This window comes from Staurois parvus, unplaced genomic scaffold, assembly GCF_062004578.1.
Source record: "Staurois parvus isolate SC_StPar_1 unplaced genomic scaffold, SC_StPar_1.0 ptg001076l, whole genome shotgun sequence".
Taxonomy (NCBI): domain Eukaryota; kingdom Metazoa; phylum Chordata; class Amphibia; order Anura; family Ranidae; genus Staurois; species Staurois parvus.
Window position 1 is genome coordinate 120,959 of NW_028318872.1, and position 20,217 is coordinate 141,175.

Sequence of the window (20,217 nt, forward strand, 5' to 3'; positions counted from 1 at the left end):
CATGAGGTGTCCCCATCACAGTGTCTGCATCCATCAGGTGTCCACATCACAGTGTCCACATACTTCAGGTGTCCCCATAGATCAGGTGTCCCCATCACAGTGTCCACATACATCAGGTGTCCCCATAGATCAGGTGTCTCCATCACAGTGTCCACATACATCAGATGTCCCCATAGATCAGGCATCTCCATCACTGTGTCCACATACATCAGGTGTCCCCATAGATCAGGCGTCTCCATCACTGTGTCCCCACACATCAGATGTCTCCATTACAGTGTCCCCAAACATTAGGTGTTCCTATCACAGGACCTCCCTTTTCCCTTGTTTTCACAGATCACAAATGCTGTTCCCACCGGTAATGAAGGCAGCTCCTCCCTCATCTCCCGCACTGAGGTGAGTTCTCAGCTCCGGCTCTCTTCCCCGATCTCCAGGAAGGAGGAAAAAGTTGAGGAGGCCAGCTTTCTTTGAGAACGTGCGTGGCACGAAACATGTCAGAAAGCTGGTCTCAGCGACTTTCTATCCACGTGGACTTCTGTCTGGCCAACAGGCCTTTTGCATATCATGTGAGTTGTATTTTTTACCATTTCTCCGCATTTGAATAAAGCAATGTTGCACTTAGATATTTTTGTTCTCTGGCTCTTTTTTTCTTGAGCCAATTTTCCCCAAGGAAATCGCTGGACACCCTCCAGAGCAGTGTTTTTCAACCTTTTTTGTGCAAAGGCACACTTTTTTCATGAAAAAAATCACGAGGCACACCACCATTAGAAAATGTTAAAAAAATTTACCTCTGTGCCTATATTGACTATATATAAAGTAATTCTCTTGAATAGGAATCAAACACAAAGAAATTATTTTATAATTACTTTATTATGAAATAATAAAGTATTTTATAATTGGACCCGGGGGCCGGACCAAGAGTAGATGAATGATGTGTATGTGTCATCCATAGTAAGTATAGTAATATTCCCCCATAGTAAGCATAGTAATTAATCCCCCATATAGTAATTCATCCTCCATATAGTAATTCATCCCCCATAGTAATTCATCCCTCATATAGTATTTCATCCCCCCATATAGTATTTCATCCCCCCATATAGTATTTCATCCCCCCATATAGTATTTCATCCCTCATATAGTAATTCATCCCTCATATAGTATTTCATCCCTCATATAGTATTTCATCCCTCATATAGTATTTCATCCCCCATATAGTATTTCATCCCCCCATATAGTATTTCATCCCCTCATATAGTATTTCATCCCTCATATAGTATTTCATCCCCCCATATAGTATTTCATCCCTCATACAGTAATTCATCCCTCATATAGTAATTCATCCCCCATATAGTATTTCATCCCTCATATAGTATTTCATCCCCCCATATAGTATTTCATCCCTCATATAGTAATTCATCCCCCCATATAGTATTTCATCCCCCCATATAGTATTTCATCCCCCCATATAGTATTTCATCCCTCATATAGTAATTCATCCCTGATATAGTAATTCATCCCCCATATAGTATTTCATCCCCCCATATAGTATTTCATCCCTCATAAAGTAATTCATCCCTCATATAGTATTTCATCCCCCACAGTACTATTCCCCCCCCCCCCTTCTAGTAAGCCAAGTCCCCCGTGTCAATTCACTTACCTTTTGCGTTCCTCTCGCTGTCTTCCCGCGCCGTTCGGGTCTTCAGGGCGGACTGTGAGAGGAGCCTAGCTCCCCTCCCCTCACGTTCGGCACGCTGCCCCGCCTACACACATCCTGACAGCCACATCCGCAAGCCGGATTAAAAGGTCCGCGCGGACTTTTGGGGCTGCCAACCGAGAGGAGGCAGGGGAGCGGCCGACCGAGAGGAGGGAGGGGAGCAGGCGCCCGGCACACAGAAGAGCCGCATTAGACTGGGTAAAGAGCCGCATGTGGCTCGCGAGCCGCGGCTTGCCGACCACTGAATCATTAGATTCTAATGATTGGTCTATTTGTGAGCCGAAGCCACATGTTACAGATGAAATTGGAATTTTTCCCACGGCACACCAGACAATATCTCACGGCACACTAGTGTGCCGCGGCACAGTGGTTGAAAAACGCTGCTCCAGAGCTCCATCTCCCTCTGGTGGTCGGTGAATACATCATACACTGTGGGATACCTGGTCTGAAGAGATCCTGGTTGCTGGCTCCCTCTGGTGGTCTCCAATCAGAACTCTGCCATTCAGAAACCTTCTTGAAATTCTGTGATAGATGCCACCAGTCAGAACACCCGGGTCCAGATGCTCTCACCCAGATGCTCACACCCAGATGCTCACACCCAGATGCTCACACCCAGATGCTCTCACCCAGATGCTCACACCCAGATGTTCTCACCCAGATGCTCTCACCCAGATGATCTCATCATCTACATGCGCTTAACATAGCGCTGTCTGGTTAGTGCCAACTATTCTCATTTCCCCACCATTGATGTCACGAATATTGTCCGTTCGCTATATATAGACCGTCACCCACCTTCACGTTTCTATTTTGGAAATGAATTTATGAACTCATCTATGCACGGTGACCCATAGTTGTGTGCGCTATACACAGTCTTGCATTTATATATGCTCAGTATCATTTTCTGAGTAGTATACATATCTCTACATTTATAACATTGATGGGAGCTCTGCAGGTTTGTTTTATACATACGTGTCATTCTAAGAGGTTTTCTGAGGTTTCACCTTCTCTTGTAGCTGCTCCACTACATAGATCTAGCGCTCGTTTCTTTTAGATAAAAGAATTTTTATAGTTTGTCTCTGATGAAGAAGGTATATCAGCCAGTTGAGATCCTTTGGTCCCTCTGGGCTCTGGAGGTTGTTAAGTCGTATGGACTACTAGGCTACGGATGAGTAGCTCGATGAGCTGTTTTTATTCACGTTTGTGAGAATATTGCACTAGGCCGGTGCGCCCTCTTTATTTTTTATTTTTTAGTAGCCTTGGAATTGAGAATGTAGAATACACTATGGTCAGACAAGGAGCTATAATAATAAAAGTCTGTAGACCTCCACAGCCATTTATATTGTTGGGTGATGGAGGGGGGTATTGTAATCTGGTTTAGGTCATCACTGCTGAGACATGTAGGTTCTGGGCCGAGGTTTATTCACTGTGGGGGTCAGTAAACCATTTTGTACTGTTACTGTATAAGCAGCTCAGCCACATGTTGTCTTGGTGGATTCCACCTTCTACATACGTAGCGCCATCACTATATCATCATCAGAAGGACGTCTTTGTCTTCTGCTCTCCTTGGCATCGTTCCTGGACTATAAAGTATTTATCACCATCACCACTCCTTTAGCAATCTCTTTCTCTCCAATAACCAGAATTACTGAGTCACCAGATATGTCTACACAAGTCTGGCAACATTTCCAGGTGAGTTATAGGTCAACCAGCTCTTAGTTCTAGACTCCAGTGTTCTCCGGGGTATTAATGAACACACTAAATGTACTGAAAATGTGATTTATATACTAGACCAGCCTTTCTCAACTTGTTTACCTCAAAGAAACGAATAAAATCAGTTTTAGGTTTTGGTAAACCCAACGCACTGGGAGAAAGTGGAAAAACACATCGGTGATCAGTTTGAAGAATGTCCCTTACATTGGGGGTCAGTGGGAAGAATGTCCCTTACATTGGGGGCCAGTGGGAAGAATGTCCCTTACATTGGGGGTCAGTGGGAAGAATGTCCCTTACATTGGTGATCAGTTTGAAGAATGTCCCTTACATTGGGGGTCAGTGGGAAGAATGTCCCTTACATTGGGGGCCAGTGGGAAGAATATCCCTTACATTGGGGGTCAGTGGGAAGAATGCCCCTTACATTGGTGGTCAGTGGGAAGAACGTCCCTTACATTGGGGGGTCAGTGGGAAGAACGTCCCTTACATTGGTGGTCAGTGGGAAGAATGTCCCTTACATTGGGGGGTCAGTGGGAAGAATGTCCCTTACATTGGGGGGTCAGTGGGAAGAATGTCCCTTACATTGGTGGTCAGTGGGAAGAATGTCCCTTACATTGGTGGTCAGTGGGAAGAATGTCCCTTACATTGGGGGTCAATGGGAAGAACGTCCCTTACATTGGGGGGTCAGTGGGAAGAATGTCCCTTACATTGGGGGGTCAGTGGGAAGAATGTCCCTTACATTGGGGGGTCAGTGGGAAGAATGTCCCTTACATTGGGGGATCAGTGGGAAGAATGTCCCTTACATTGGGGGTCAGTGGGAAGAATGTCCCTTACATTGGGGGGTCAGTGGGAAGAATGTCCCTTACATTGGAGGTCAGTGGGAAGAATGTCTCTTACATTGGTGGTCAATAGGAAGAATGTCCCTTACATTGGGGATCAGTGGGAAGAATGTCCCTTACATTGGTGGTCAGTGGGAAGAATGTCCCTTACATTGGGGGTCAGTGGGAAGAATGTCCCTTACATTGGTGGTCAGTGGGAAGAATGTCCCTTACATTGGTGGTCAGTGGGAAGAATGTCCCTTACATTGGTGGTCAGTGGGAGGAATGTCCCTTACATTGGTGGTCAGTGGGAGGAATGTCCCTTACATTGGGGGTCAGTGGGAGGAATGTCCCTTACATTGGTGGTCAGTGGGAGGAATGTCCCTTACATTGGTGGTCAGTGGGAGGAATGTCCCTTACATTGGGGGTCAGTGGGAGGAATGTCCGATCCCAGAGATGGCATGCTGGGTAACTGTATATATTCAGTGAGCACACTGGGCTCTGGATCTTTTTCTGAATAGGATTGGTGCAGCCTAGAGAGATCACACTGCCCTCCAAGGCAACTGTTGACATGCGACCTCAGGTGGGAGACCTGAGGACCTGAATGCTGAGATCCAGGTTTTATTAGAGCTGACTGAAGGGCCCTCTACTGAAGATCTGGTCTGGTATCACGGAGGAAGGCCTCCAGCTGCTCTCAGACCTTATGAGTACAGACAACCCTAAAAGATTCTGTGCTACTTTAACCCCTCTGGTGCTAGGGAGTAGTGATGGTCCAAACACCCCTATCAAACATAGTGAAAGATTGACCATGAACTTCGAACAGAGGGGAGCAAAATCACTAAGTGGTATCTTACCACATTGGAGTACGCAGTAAGATGTCGCACAGCTACTAAAAACATTCTGAATGTAAAAGAACCGCTGGCATTGCCCGGCAACTAAATAAAAATGACAAAAGACCCCTTCAGGTCTGGTATGGATTTTGAGGGGATTCCCCTTGCCAAAACTAAAAAAAATGGCGTAGGGGTCCCCCCAAAAATCCATACCAGACCCTTATCCGAGCATGCAGCCCAGCAAGTCAGGAAAGGGGGGGGGGGGAGAGCAAGAACCCCCCTCCTGAACCATACCAGGCCTCATGCCTCAATATGGGGGGTGCTTTGGGGAGACCTTGTTAGGGATCCGGGTATGACCAGAAATGTGTGGACTGACGCAGGGAAGTAGCCGGCTTCAAGAACACAGGTGTAGTCAGGCTGGAGAGGTGAAATGGTCAGGCAGGCCGTAAGGTACTGTCAGGTGCCACCTGGCAGTGTCTTTAGCAGCCCACAGCATGGATTTCCTCAGGGCGCGGGGTCTAAGTCCCAGCCTGCTATTCACCAGGGACCCTGATGGTGGGGATGGACTTGGTGCAGACTGGAACCAGGTCGCGACCCCTGAGTGCGTCCGGCTGTGGTAGAGAGTACTGGCAGGGGAGTGCGGGAACAGAGTCTGATGGGAAGAGGCAGGCAGACTTACCAAAGGTGATCCACGCGGGATGGATGGATCGTCGGGTGAAGTAAGCGTAGTCAGACAGGCCGGGTCGGTATCGTGCGGGCAGCGTGGTACAGGAGGAGCAAGCAGAGAATGGTCGGGGTCACAAGCCAGGTTCAGCAGGTAGCGGGCAGCGCGGTACTGAGGATCAGGCAGAAGGATGGTCAGGCAAGCCAGGGGTTCAACAGGAGAAGTCAGCAGAGGTCAGGATCAGGCAGGGTCGGCAACAAATCAGATCGTCAGCAGAACAGGAACACAGGATACACTGTACAGGGGCTCATGGGAAACATACACCAAGGCCCAGATCACAGGCCTGGTCATGCCTTATATGCACCTCCTGCAATCAGCCTCAGGTGTTTTGGCTGACTGCAGGAATGAGCCTCTGGTTGCTGAGAGCACCCGCTGGCCAGCCCTGGTACTGCCACCCACAAGGCAGGTGAGTCCCACCACTATTGGCGAGTCCATTCCTGACACATGGGGTCAAAGGCCTCTTTTCCACAACTGTGGGTCTCTGGGACAGTGGCAGGGGGGGCAGGAGTTCCCACAAGTTCAGAGGTCTTAGCCACCGGAGTGCTTCAGCCCGGAGTCCTCCCCAAGGTCTGGTCCCCACGGTAGGAGCCCTGACAGGGACCCTTCAGGCACACCAGCATGGCGCTCGTCTGCCTCTGCTGGTGGTGCAGCTGGAAGGAATCCTCAGCATCGGCGGAGCTCGGGGGGTGGGGTGCCCGGGTTTGTCTGTGTCTCTCCCCTGCCTGCCGGTGGTGCTATTGGAACCTTACAGACTCCCCCTCTGGTGATGAGACTGTCAGGGAGGAGGTATGACGTGGGAGCAGATCAGTTGTGGACACCAGGCTCTTCACATCTGTGGCTGGTGGCTTCCCCAAGTTTCTGGGTTCCCCTGTGGCTGCGATCAGGAGGAGGAGAAGCTCAGACAGGCACACATCGAGGGCTCTGGGTGCTCCACCAAGAAGGCCAGGAAATCGGTGGACAGATGTGGTACAAGTGGGCGATGCTACAGGCTGCACAGATCCTCAGCATCCAGGCCTGCGGCTCTTTGGGTGCTTCCAGAGGTGGATCAACAGGTGGAAGTCGGAAGATCCGAAGGTGAGCTTTCTGGTGCAGAGATGGAGGAGCCACGTGGCCGCTCTGCAGTGGTGGAGTCTGGAACTGCGGCTGGCGGGATCCCTCCTGGGCAGCCTGGTGACTGATCTGCTGATATGTCTTCTGTGTCTTTTCATGCTGCTAACGGGATCTGTTGGGGGTGGAGCTGCGACTGGTCCAGGTTCAGGGATGGTTTCTGCCCCTCTGGTGGCGGGTGGAAGCACCGCCACTTCGGGGTCAGATGCCAGTTTGAGGGACTTACTTTGTGGTTTTGGGGAATTGGTGCAGCAATGTCTGCTCTGCGCCTGTGGCGGGTTCTTACTGATGGCGGAGCAGTGGGGGTAGGCGGGTCTCCAGATCTGTGGGAGATCCGGTAGTGGTTGACGTGCCCCCCACGACATCTGGGTCAGCCACTAGGGGTGCCCCTGATCAGGTGCCTGCATCGGACGGTGTTGCCTAGGGGACGATGATGGCGGGGGATGGCACCAAGCGGTCAGAAGCAGCACGCCTCGCCAACTCAGCTAAGTGTGAGGTTTATGTTTGTTTTGAGGGCCCACTTAGTGCAGACTTGAGGCCTGAAGTCCAAGAAAAAATTTGGAACGGTGAGTATGTGGAGATATTCACTCTCCTACCCCTTGGAAAATTTAATCTGGACATACATACATACATACAATGCATCCCCCCCTCCGTCCTTCAACATACATACAATGCATCCCCCCCTCCGTCCTTCAACATACATACAATGCATCCCCCCCTCCGTCCTTCCACATACATACAATGCATCCCCCCCTCCGTCCTTCCACATACATACAATGCATCCCCCCCTCCGTCCTTCAACATACATACAATGCATCCCCCCCTCCGTCCTTCAACATACATACAATGCATCCCCCCCTCCGTCCTTCAACATACATACAATGCATCCCCCCCTCCGTCCTTCAACATACATACAATGCATCCCCCCCTCCGTCCTTCAACATGCATACAATGCATCCCCCCCTCCGTCCTTCAACATACATACAATGCATCCCCCCCTCCGTCCTTCAACATACATACAATGCATCCCCCCCTCCGTCCTTCAACATACATACAATGCATCCCCCCCTCCGTCCTTCAACATACATACAATGCATCCCCCCCTCCTTCCTTACACATACATACAATGCATCCCCCCCTCCGTCCTTCAACATACATACAATGCATCCCCCCCTCCGTCCTTCAACATACATACAATGCATCCCCCCCTCCGTCCTTCAACATACATACAATGCATCCCCCCCTCCGTCCTTCAACATACATACAATGCATCCCCCCCTCCGTCCTTCAACATACATACAATGCATCCCCCCCTCCGTCCTTCAACATACATACAATGCATCCCCCCCTCCGTCCTTCAACATACATACAATGCATCCCCCACCACACACATACATACAATGCATCCCCCCCTCCCTCCTTCAACATACATACAATGCATCCCCCCCTTCCTCCTTCAACATACATACAATGCAGTCCCCCACCACACACATACATACAATGCATCCCCCCCTCCCTCCTTCAACATACATACAATGCATCCCCCCCTTCCTCCTTCAACATACATACAATGCATCCCCCCCTCCGTCCTTCAACATACATACAATGCATCCCCCCCTCCGTTCTTCAACATACATACAATGCATCCCCCCCTCCGTCCTTCAACATACATACAATGCATCCCCCCCTCCGTCCTTACACATACATACAATGCATCCCCCCCTCCGTCCTTACACATACATACAATGCATCCCCCCCTCCGTCCTTCAACATACATACAATGCATCCCCCCACCTCCCTCCTTACACATACATACAATGCATCCCCCCCTCCGTCCTTCAACATACATACAATGCATCCCCCCACCTCCCTCCTTACACATACATACAATGCATCCCCCCCTCCGTCCTTCAACATACATACAATGCATCCCCCCCTCCGTCCTTCAACATACATACAACGCAGCCCCCACCACACACATACATACAACGCATCCCCCCACCACACACATACATACAACGCAGCCCCCCACCACACACATACATACAACGCAGCCCCCCACCACACACATACATACAACGCAGCCCCCCACCACACACACACATACAACGCAGCCCCCCACCACACACACACATACAACGCAGCCCCCCACCACACACACACATACAACGCAGCCCCCCACCACACACACACATACAACGCAGCCCCCCAGCACACACACACATACAACGCAGCCCCCCACCACACACACACATACAACGCAGCCCCCCACCACACACACACATACAACGCAGCCCCCCACCACACACACGCATACAACGCAGCCCCCCACCACACACACGCATACAACGCAGCCCCCCACCACACACACGCATACAACGCAGCCCCCCACCACACACACGCATACAACGCAGCCCCCCACCACACACACGCATACAACGCAGCCCCCCACCACACACACACATACAACGCATCCCCCCACCACACACATACATACAACGCAGCCCCCCACCACACACATACATACAACGCAGCCCCCCACCACACACATACATACAACGCAGCCCCCCACCACACACATACATACAACGCAGCCCCCCACCACACACATACATACAACGCAGCCCCCCACCACACACATACATACAACGCAGCCCCCCACCACACACACACATACAACGCAGCCCCCCACCACACATACACATACAACGCAGCCCCCCACCACACACATACATACAACGCATCCCCCCACCACACACATACATACAACGCAGCCCCCCACCACACACATACATACAACGCATCCCCCCACCACACACACACATACAACGCAGTCCCCCACCACACACATACATACAACGCAGCCCCCCACCACACATACATACAACGCAGCCCCCCACCACACATACATACAACGCAGCCCCCCACCACACATACATACAACGCAGCCCCCCACCACACATACATACAACGCAGCCCCCCACCACACACATCCATACAACGCAGCCCCCCACCACACACATCCATACAACGCAGCCCCCCACCACACACATACATACAACGCAGCCCCCCACCACACATACATACAACGCAGCCCCCCACCACACACACACATACAACGCAGCCCCCCACCACACACACACATACAACGCAGCCCCCCACCACACACATACATACAACGCAGCCCCCCAGCACACACATACATACAACGCAGCCCCCCACCACACACACACATACATACAACACAGCCCCCCACCACACACACACATACAACGCAGCCCCCCAGCACACACATACATACATACAACACAGCCCCCCACCACACATACATACAACGCAGCCCCCCACCACACACACACATACAACGCAGCCCCCCACCACACACACACATACAACGCAGCCCCCCACCACACACATACATACAACGCAGCCCCCCAGCACACACATACATACAACGCAGCCCCCCACCACACACACACATACATACAACACAGCCCCCCACCACACACACACATACAACGCAGCCCCCCAGCACACACATACATACAACGCAGCCCCTCACCACACATACATACAACGCAGCCCCCCACCACACACACACATACAACGCAGCCCCCCACCACACACATACATACAACGCAGCCCCCCACCACACACATACATACAACGCAGCCCCCCAGCACACACATACATACAACGCAGCCCCTCACCACACATACATACAACACAGCCCCCCACCACACACACACATACAACGCAGCCCCCCAGCACACACATACATACAACGCAGCCCCTCACCACACATCCATACAACGCAGCCCCTCACCACACATCCATACAACGCAGCCCCCCACCACACATACATACAACGCAGCCCCCCACCACACACATACATACAATGCAGCCCCCCACCACACACATACATACAACGCAGCCCCCCACCACACACATACATACAACGCAGCCCCCCACCACACATACATACAACGCAGCCCCCCACCACACACATACATACAACGCAGCCCCCCACCACACACATCCATACAATGCATCCCCCACCACACACATACATACAACGCAGCCCCCCACCACACACATACATACAACGCAGCCCCCCACCACACATACATACAACGCAGCCCCCCACCACACACACACGTACAACGCAGCCCCCCACCACACACATACGTACAATGCATCCCCCCACCACACATACATACAACGCAGCCCCCCACCACACATACATACAACGCAGCCCCCCACCACACACACACGTACAACGCAGCCCCCCACCACACACATACGTACAACGCAGCCCCCCACCACATACATACAACGCAGCCCCCCACCACACACATACATACAACGCATCCCCCCACCACACACATACATACAACGCAGCCCCCCACCACACACATACATACATACAACGCAGCCCCTCACCACATACATACATACAACGCAGCCCCCCACCACACACATACATACAACGCAGCCCCCCACCACATACATACAACGCAGCCCCCCACCACACACACACATACAACGCAGCCCCCCACCACACACATACGTACAACGCAGCCCCCCACCACACACATACGTACAACGCAGCCCCCCACCACACACATACGTACAACGCAGCCCCCCAGCACACACATACATACAACGCAGCCCCCCACCACACACATACATACAACGCAGCCCCCCAGCACACACATACATACAACGCAGCCCCCCACCACACACATACGTACAACGCAGCCCCCCACCACACACATACATACAACGCAGCCCCCCACCACACACATACATACAACGCAGCCCCCCACCACACACATACATACAACGCAGCCTTTCACAGTTATTCATTGTCCATCTGAAGATGTAGCCATGGAGGAGTGGATTTCCGGGGTTCGGGGGTTGGGGGGTTGCAGAGGCTCCGGGTAGCACCCATGTAGAGGCTCAGAATGACCTTCTGACTGACACGGATGCAATATACTTCACAGTGGGAGGGAAAGTCTAGATGTTTTGTGGTTTTGGATGGAGTAGGAAATGGTAGAACCCTTCCAGGTCTGTATTGCTGTCCATGCTGGAGAGACAACCACTCTCAATATATCTCCAGAATCATTTTCCAAAGGGGACACTTGCTGTGGTAAGAACTGGAAGGCCCTTCATTCCTCTCACTTCCTGTTGTGTCAACAAGACAGGAAGGCAATATGATTCCACCCAATGGGACACACATGGTACCTGTGAAAAAGAATTCAAATGTAAAAAATCCTCCTGCGCTCAATGGAATGATTATTATTATACAGCTGCTGTCACTTAATACCAACAAGTCCAAACAAAAAGAAAAAAACAGTGAAGCGCTTATATCTCATGAATGAATAAAAAGTGCATTCAAAAAAATGATAATAAATCCGATATTCTTGTGTGACAAATCTATATAATACACACTAATACCTCCCTCTGGTGGGAGAAAAACAGAGTGCAAGCAAATGTAATGAAACTTTAGTGGTTCAACACACAGGATAAAGAGACCTATTATACCGCGCATAGAATTAGAGATTCCAATACGTATCAAAATGTGAATAAATTAGTGAATATAAAATGAATTATCCACATAAAAGAGTGCCTAATTCATACACATTTCATATACATTGTCCTGCCTTCTCTGCAGTTATGAAAGGGTTACAGAGGGTAACAGGCAGTATAACCTTTGATATCCACACAGTAACGAGTCGATGATTGATAACCGATGATCTTTTACTGATAACATGTGAACATAGTACATGAAATGTGAATGTGAGAATGAATGAATAAAAGGTAAAACTGAAATACAAACAGAATAAACAAACATGAGTACATATCTAACTTCCTAGCTATGTGCATAACATTCCACAGTACATAGGAAGGGTACTTACAGACTTTAGGGGTCTAATCAAGCCCATATATGAAGAGAGAACAGCATCCCACATCTACTTGCATAGTAGAATTTCTTCAGTCTGAAGAGATGAGGTCACTTCCTCCCAAGTTAGCAAACAGGAACTCCCTGGCCTTAAAGGGGACAGACACTGCTGAATGCTAAAGAATGCCTTGTGTAATACAAGGCAGCACATACATCATAAGTGAAAAAAAGAAAAATGTCCATGCATGTGACTCTGCTTTTTGAAAAACACACGTGACCTCCACTTCTAGGTGCAAATTACATCCTCCAAATGGCAGCGATGCCAAATGGCAGGGTCCCTGATGAAGTCGCGACGCACGTGACGCAACGCGTCGGTTCGTCATTCCTGGTGACGCATGTCCGGACGCCGCGGCCATATTGGATTCCCCAGTGCATGCAGATTTCCCCATAGGTTGTGGTAAAAACGCCTGTTAACCAAGAGGACCATGTGAGTGTATTATTTGTGGTGTTTTACCCTTTCTAAATAAATATACTTCACTATGGAAAGTTTTATGTCTTTCTATGAGTCTGAATAAGAGAGGAGGAGGAATAGGGTCTGCCAGAGGAGATACACCACTGAGGTGGTGTAAGGGACCGTCCGGCGGTACCACTAGCACTCCACTGATCGGCCGTTCCCAGCGTACGGAGTCTAAGCCCCAGAGTACTTGTTCACCAGGGCCCCTGATGGTGGGGATGGACTTGGAGTACCCTGGGACCAGGTCGTGACTACTGAGGACACCCGTCAGTGGTAGGGGTATTCGCCAGGGGCTCCCACAGGAGAGAGCCAGGTATGAGGAGGTCTGGAGACCCCGTTGAGAGGGATGGATGGATGGATGGATGGCTGAGCAAGTGCAAGGTCATACAAGCCGGGTTGGTAACTATGGGGACGGTGCAGTACAGAGCAGCGGGCAAAGAATAGTCGGGTCACACGCCAGGTCAGCAACAGCAGGTCAGATCCAATAGGGGGCATTCAGGAGAGAGGTCAGGCAAGCAAGGGTCAAGAACAGGAGAAAACAGCAGGTCAGGGCACAATCCGGGTCAGCAACTTACTAGAAACAGGTTCACAGGATTCAGAAAGACCAAAAGGCACTGAATGACAGCTCAGGGCCATTTAAATATCCCGCCCTGCGCTGTCATTGGTGCCAGGCGCGCGCCCGTGGTCTCTACTGCGCATGCGCGAACCTGGTTGCCGCGGTCGGCCAAGTCCTGGCACCCGCGTCCCTGCACAGGGCGGTGTACTGCGCCTGCGCCGAGCCCAGCGGCGCGGCGATCTCCGACAGGTGGAAACTGCTTTGGGGCCCTGTGTGGGTCAAGGAGGGGAGGTGAGCAGGCATTGCTGCCATTTGGAGGATGTAATTTGCACCTAGAAGTGGAGGTCACGTGTGTTTTCCAAAAAGCAGAGTCACATGCATGGACATTTTTCTTTTTTTCACTTATGATGTATATGAAATGTGTATGAATTAGGCACTATTTTATGTGGATAATTAATTTCATATTCACTAATTTATTCACATTTTGATACGTATTGGAATTCCTAATTCTATGCGCGGTATAATAGGTCTCTTTATTGTGTGTGTTGAACCACTAAAGTTTCATTACATTTGCTTGCACTATGTTTTTCTCCCACCAGAGGGAGCTATTAGTGTGTATTATATAGATTTGTCACAAAAGAATATCACATTTCTAATCATTTTTTTGAATGCACTTTTTATTTATTCATGTGATATAAGCGCTTCACTATTTTTTTCTTTTTGTGAAAAAGAATTGATGTTCCACTCAGGCACAGGATCCCCAGACTGCCGCCGACACTGGGAGCCAGTTCCCATAGTCAGTGGTCACTAGCCCAGTCTATGTCCAACTTCAAAGGAGATCGGAGGAACTACTCACCGTAATAAATCCTCACGCATCTTCCAACACACAGATTAGTCCATTGGATATACAAACTCCCTTTACGCATTTCACCAAGTCAGGCGCCTACTCATAGGGTCCTAGGAGGGTTTGCATACCCAATGGACTAGTCTACGTTTTGGAAGATACAATAAAATTGTTTGGAGGCTTTTATATAGTGAGCGGTTCCTCTTCTCTCATTTGGAGTTGGATGTAGACAGATGGTAACTGGAAGGAAGTTCCCACCTCCATGTTATTCCCACTTTCACTTCCAGCGCTACAATGTCTTCTCTCTGTTGCCTCAAGTACTATTCTAGTTTGTTGTAACTAGGAGCAGATTAGCATTTTATTTAGTGGTTATCCAAATTTGACATCCCTTACACCAGTGGTCTCCAAACTGTGGCCCTTTGCTTGCCTTTATCCGGCCCTTGGGGCACTGTTCCTCCCACTGATACAAGACACTGTTGTACCAACTGACACCAACAATGGGGCACCATTTTTTTCATTGACAGCAGTAATGGGGCACTCTTCCTCCCAATGATAGGACACTGTTCCTCCTTCTACTACCAAATGTGGCAATGTTTACTCCCACCGATGACAGGGAAATTTCCACTCCTGCTGGCCACAGTCCGGCCCATCTAAAGTTTGAAGGACAATAAACTAGCCCTTTGTTTAGAAAGTTTGGAGACCCCTGCCCTACATGGTCAGAGCCCTGGACCTTAAAATGCGATTGATGATTAGATCTTACAGTACATCTCAACTTTATAGGGTCTGAGATCAAAGCAAGGTTAACCCCCCCCCATCGTGTCCAGTGACATGGGAGAGGCCACAATTTACACATTAGGCTAATTTTCACAGGTATGTCTGGAGTTGGTTGAAGCTTTAAGTTCGTAGCCTCCAGGAAATATGAGTTAGAACTCAAAAATGTTGATTGGGGCTCCAATCTCTATGCTCCAAACATGCTTATAACATTGATGAAAGAGGAACCTGATTATTAACTTTTCCATACCCCAACATTTACCCCAAATTTTTGTACTCTTTCGGAATCCCTCTATGTAGCCAGGTTTATTCAGTAGGTATGGGAGTTTCCGAGAGCTGGAGTCTGTGGTGTGAGAAAGATATTCTTGTTCCATGTGGATGTTGACAATGTTGAAGTAGTCCTTGGATAATCATCTTTCCAGACCTGTGGTGCTCAAATCAGCACGGTCTCCATCCATGTATCACTTTTCCTATCCCTGACATGGCTGGTGACACAACAATCATCAACTGCACACAGGCTCCGTCCACATCGACAACTTGATACCATCTTCATGCCGCTTGTCGACCTACAGTATATTGATGTCACACAACCAATGACAATTATTTATTTTTTCTTTCAATCTTTTTATTATTTTGAAAGAGTTGGGTAACAGATTACATACAAAAGTAAGGCCAAAGCCTTGACCAGGTATCATAGAAATAGGTCTCATTGGTGCAGTACGAAACAAAGAAGGACCCATAAACACCAAAGCAACATAAGATCTATGGTCAACCGCACATAAAAAAATCAGGATAGTCTATTCTCATGTATCACTACCCCCTTAGGAGTCGCTGACGGTTTGGGTCCCCCTATAGTCCTGTACAGCCAGGCAAAACGCATTTCCACAATAACATGCATCCAGGAGACAGTAACCAGTCCTTGAGCTTTGTTTTGAAGTTTTATTGGGGGGGTTTAAACTGAGATAGGGTTTGGGGTGTATGGGACGCCCAATGGAACTGTGGAACTGAGGACAACTTCCTGGAACTACATACAAGTTTTTACACAAAAATCCTCTTCTCGGGGAGCTAGCCAGTGTCTCCTAATGTACCACCCCAGACCCCAGATACTCCGTTGTCTGGCTGCCTAGAGCAGGGGATCCAATGCCAGTCACTTTAAAAGAAGGCAATCCTGGGTAGTTGCTAATCTGGTTTCCCACCAGAGAGCTCCTTCCCCTATCTGGCCCAGTTGGTGCAGGTCTACTCACTCAGTCCTTCTCCTGTGCTGCTGGTGAGTTGGTGGCTGTAAACAGGCCTTTTAAACTTCCCTGCCTCACATGTGTCCTCTCTCAGGGGGCTGGTGCAGTCCCAAGTTTTCCTCCTTCCAAAATCCTCTGCTTGTAGGTGAGCCCCTCTCCATCTGGGCCTCCTCCCAGGCTCCTGTCTTCTGGCCTCACATTGTCCTCTTCCAACCAAACTCTCCTCCAACTCTCCTGCTGCTGAGCAGGCTAGGTTACTCTTAAAGGTTGTCCTGGCCCCTTGCCAAGCCTCCTGTTGGGGATTGGCCAGGATCCTCTAAGAATACAGACTAGCCACTCCTCACATTTACCCACTGCTTCTAAATCTTTCTTCAAAGTCCTAGAGCAGAAGGAAATTCCAGAGAGCTAGTCTGCAGAGCCTCTCGGCTCCTGACCACAATTTGACCCCTGCTAGCCACCCCACCCAGGCTGCTACTCAGCCCTCCTGGCTAACAATTGGAGTCTAGCTCCCCCTAGCTGACTAGCAGGGTGCTACACTAAAGAGGAGAATATCTGCACTATATCCATCACATATTCAAATGAGTTTATAGACAGTAACTTCTGCACAGCAGTACTATTTGCTACCACATAATATAAATCATGAAGGCATAACTATAATGTCATAAAGAAAATTGAGGAAAACAAGAAGAGAGAAAGTAAAGAGAAGGAGGAAGTAGGAAAAGAAAGAAAGCTGGGAGAGGAGAAGGAGGGAGAAGGGAGAGGAAACCTGGGGTGACAACAATGAGGCCTATGGACCCCAAAGCTAAGGGGGGGGGGGGGGACTGGTCACCTTATCACTCCCTAAAAATCGATATGAACATAGTCCGCCCATAGACTCCAAATCCGCTCAAATCGGTTTGAGGTGTCATTAAGTTCGCTAGCAAGGTGTTCGTCAGGCATGATCCAGGACACCTTACGAGAGAGAGAAGATCGTTTCCATGAGCGAGATATGGTGAGCTTGGCGGCTAAGAACACAAATGAGATCAGTCTTTGAGTCGAGCGGGGCCCCCCCCTCCAGCGGTTCATTTAGCAGAGCTACACGGGGTAGCGGGGGCTCCGGGGGCCCAACAATTATTTTATATATCTTTTGATTCTGATTAACATGTCTGTGTTCACAGAAGTTACAAATGTTACATTTCCACACCGCACACATCTCTGCCGTCATCTCTTCTTACCAAACACAAAATAACAGCAAAACCAACAAAATACTATTTTTTGGAAGACATTTTTATGAAGCAAATTATTACAGTGAAGCCCATTGAGGGGACATCTAAGTAAATATACATGTCAGTAAAATATGTCATAGTGTAAGAAAAGCAACGCCCCCGATAATTCTGTATATAGAGCAGTATGGTGACCAGAACCCCCCCCCCTGCTGTCATGTGACCAGAATCCCTCCCCACTGCCATGTGACCAGAATACCTTCCTACTGCCATGTGACCAGAATCCCTCCCCACTGCCATGTGACCAGAATCCCTCCCTACCGCCAAGCGACCAGAATCCCCCCGTGTCAAGTGACCAAAATCCCCCCCCCCCACTGCCACCATGAGACCAGAATCCCTCCCACTGCCATGTGACCAGAATCCCTCCGTACTGCCAAGTGACCAGAATCCCCCCCGTGTTAAGTGACCAAAATCCCCCCCATTGCCACCATCAGTCCAGAATCCCTCCCACTGCCATGTGACCAGAATCCCTCCCCACTGCCATGTGACCAGAATCCCTCCCTACTGCCATGGGACCAGAATCCCTCCCTACTTCCATGGTACCAGAATCCCTCCTTACTGCCATGGGACCAGAATCCCTCCCTACTTCCATGGGACCAGAATCCCTCCCTACTGCCATGGGACCAGAATCCCTCCCTACTGCCATGGGACCAGAATCCCTCCCTACTTCCATGGTACCAGAATCCCTCCTTACTGCCATGGGACCAGAATCCCTCCCTACTTCCATGGGACCAGAATCCCTCCCTACTGCCATGGGACCAGAATCCCTCCCTACTGCCATGGGACCAGAATCCCTCCCTACTTCCATGGTACCAGAATCCCTCATACTGCCATATATAACTGAGCCCCCATCAATCAGATTCTCCTTCCTATGACACCACCAGTCTCTGGGTAGAGTTCTCACATCTACTTTCCCCCAGATATCCTCATAGAACCATTCCATACACGTAGCACAGCATGGAGGGGCTGAGTGAAGGTGGTGGTGAAGGTGTGGAGGTGTCGGATCGGGTCACACAGATCATAAAAGGAGATCCACCCGGCCTCATAATACAGTTCTATCCGGATTCTGTTGATGGAGACATTGCTGGGTAATGGGATCTTATTACTGTCATGTATCACTGAGTAGTGATTACCCCCCCACCTCCCCAAACACCAGGACTTCTCATTATATCCAATCACTGACCGACCTCCTCTCCTGTCTATATTGGGGTAACACATCCCGACACTCCAGTACCCTGACCCCTCAACATCTACTTCCCAGTGATGTCTCCCGGAGGAGAAACTCTGACTGCTCATCACCTGAGGACCCTGGAATCTCTTTGGTGTTTCGGAGAGATTCTGGCTATGTAATGTCCCGGATGCAGTTTTCTTCTCAACTGATATATGTAGATAATTACCAGCTGTGTTGACATCTAGAGATATGTCTGTAAGCCCCGACAGCCCCTGTGTTTGCTGTAGAGCTCCAATATTTGCTCCTCCAGCCTGGTGGTGCAAGTGTTGTTCGGTGAAGGTGGGTGGTTGGTGTGGCCCAGATAGTTCAGCATTGGTGTGATCTCCATCCTTTGTACTAGACTGTGGATAGACATGTGTGCCTGTACATTCCCCAGACAGGATATCAGATAAACCTGTGTGTGAGGTCTCAGCCACATCTACATCCCCTCCATCATGGAGGAGGTTCTCATGTCTCTCTCTGTCTTCATCATCTCCATCTTCAGTATCACACAAGTCACCTGATTCCTGTAGGACAGTCAGTGGATCCATCATGTTACACAGCTCCTCAATGTGACGGATCTTTCTAGACAGCTCCTCCTTCTTTTCACCATCCGCTTTTCTTTGTTCATTCCTCCTGCATTCCTGCAGACTCTGGACTCTTTTCTCCATCTCCTCTCTCTCTGTCACCAGTTTCTGCAGAACATTCCTCAGTTTTTTCTTCTTCTTCTCAGAGGCCTCCTCCAGAGTCTCCATCTGGTGTCCCTGATGTTCTCCATCCACCCTGCAGGACATACAGATACAGGTGGAGTCCTCAGTGCAGTAATACTCCAGGATCTTCTTATGGATGGAGCATTTCCTGGTCTTCAGGGAAGTGGTGGGGTCACATAAGACGTGTTCTGGTGACTTGCTGTGGACTCTCAGGTGGTTGTCACACAGAGAAGCTTCACACATCACACAGGATTTCACAGCCGGTACAGGAGTGTGAATGCAGTGAGTACAGAAGATCCCGGTGTCCTCCTGG

General features: G+C 49.6%; 1 protein-coding gene across 1 annotated transcript; it reads right to left on the reverse strand.

The window, feature by feature from the left end:
• Positions 1 to 18,888: 18,888 nt before the first annotated feature.
• On the reverse strand, positions 18,889 to 19,865 carry LOC149440528 (E3 ubiquitin-protein ligase MID1-like). Its single transcript, XM_089658490.1, has one exon. The coding sequence runs from the start codon at positions 19,863 to 19,865 to the stop codon at positions 18,891 to 18,893; it is 975 nt and encodes a 324-aa protein (XP_089514616.1). The 3' UTR covers positions 18,889 to 18,890.
• Positions 19,866 to 20,217: the final 352 nt, after the last annotated feature.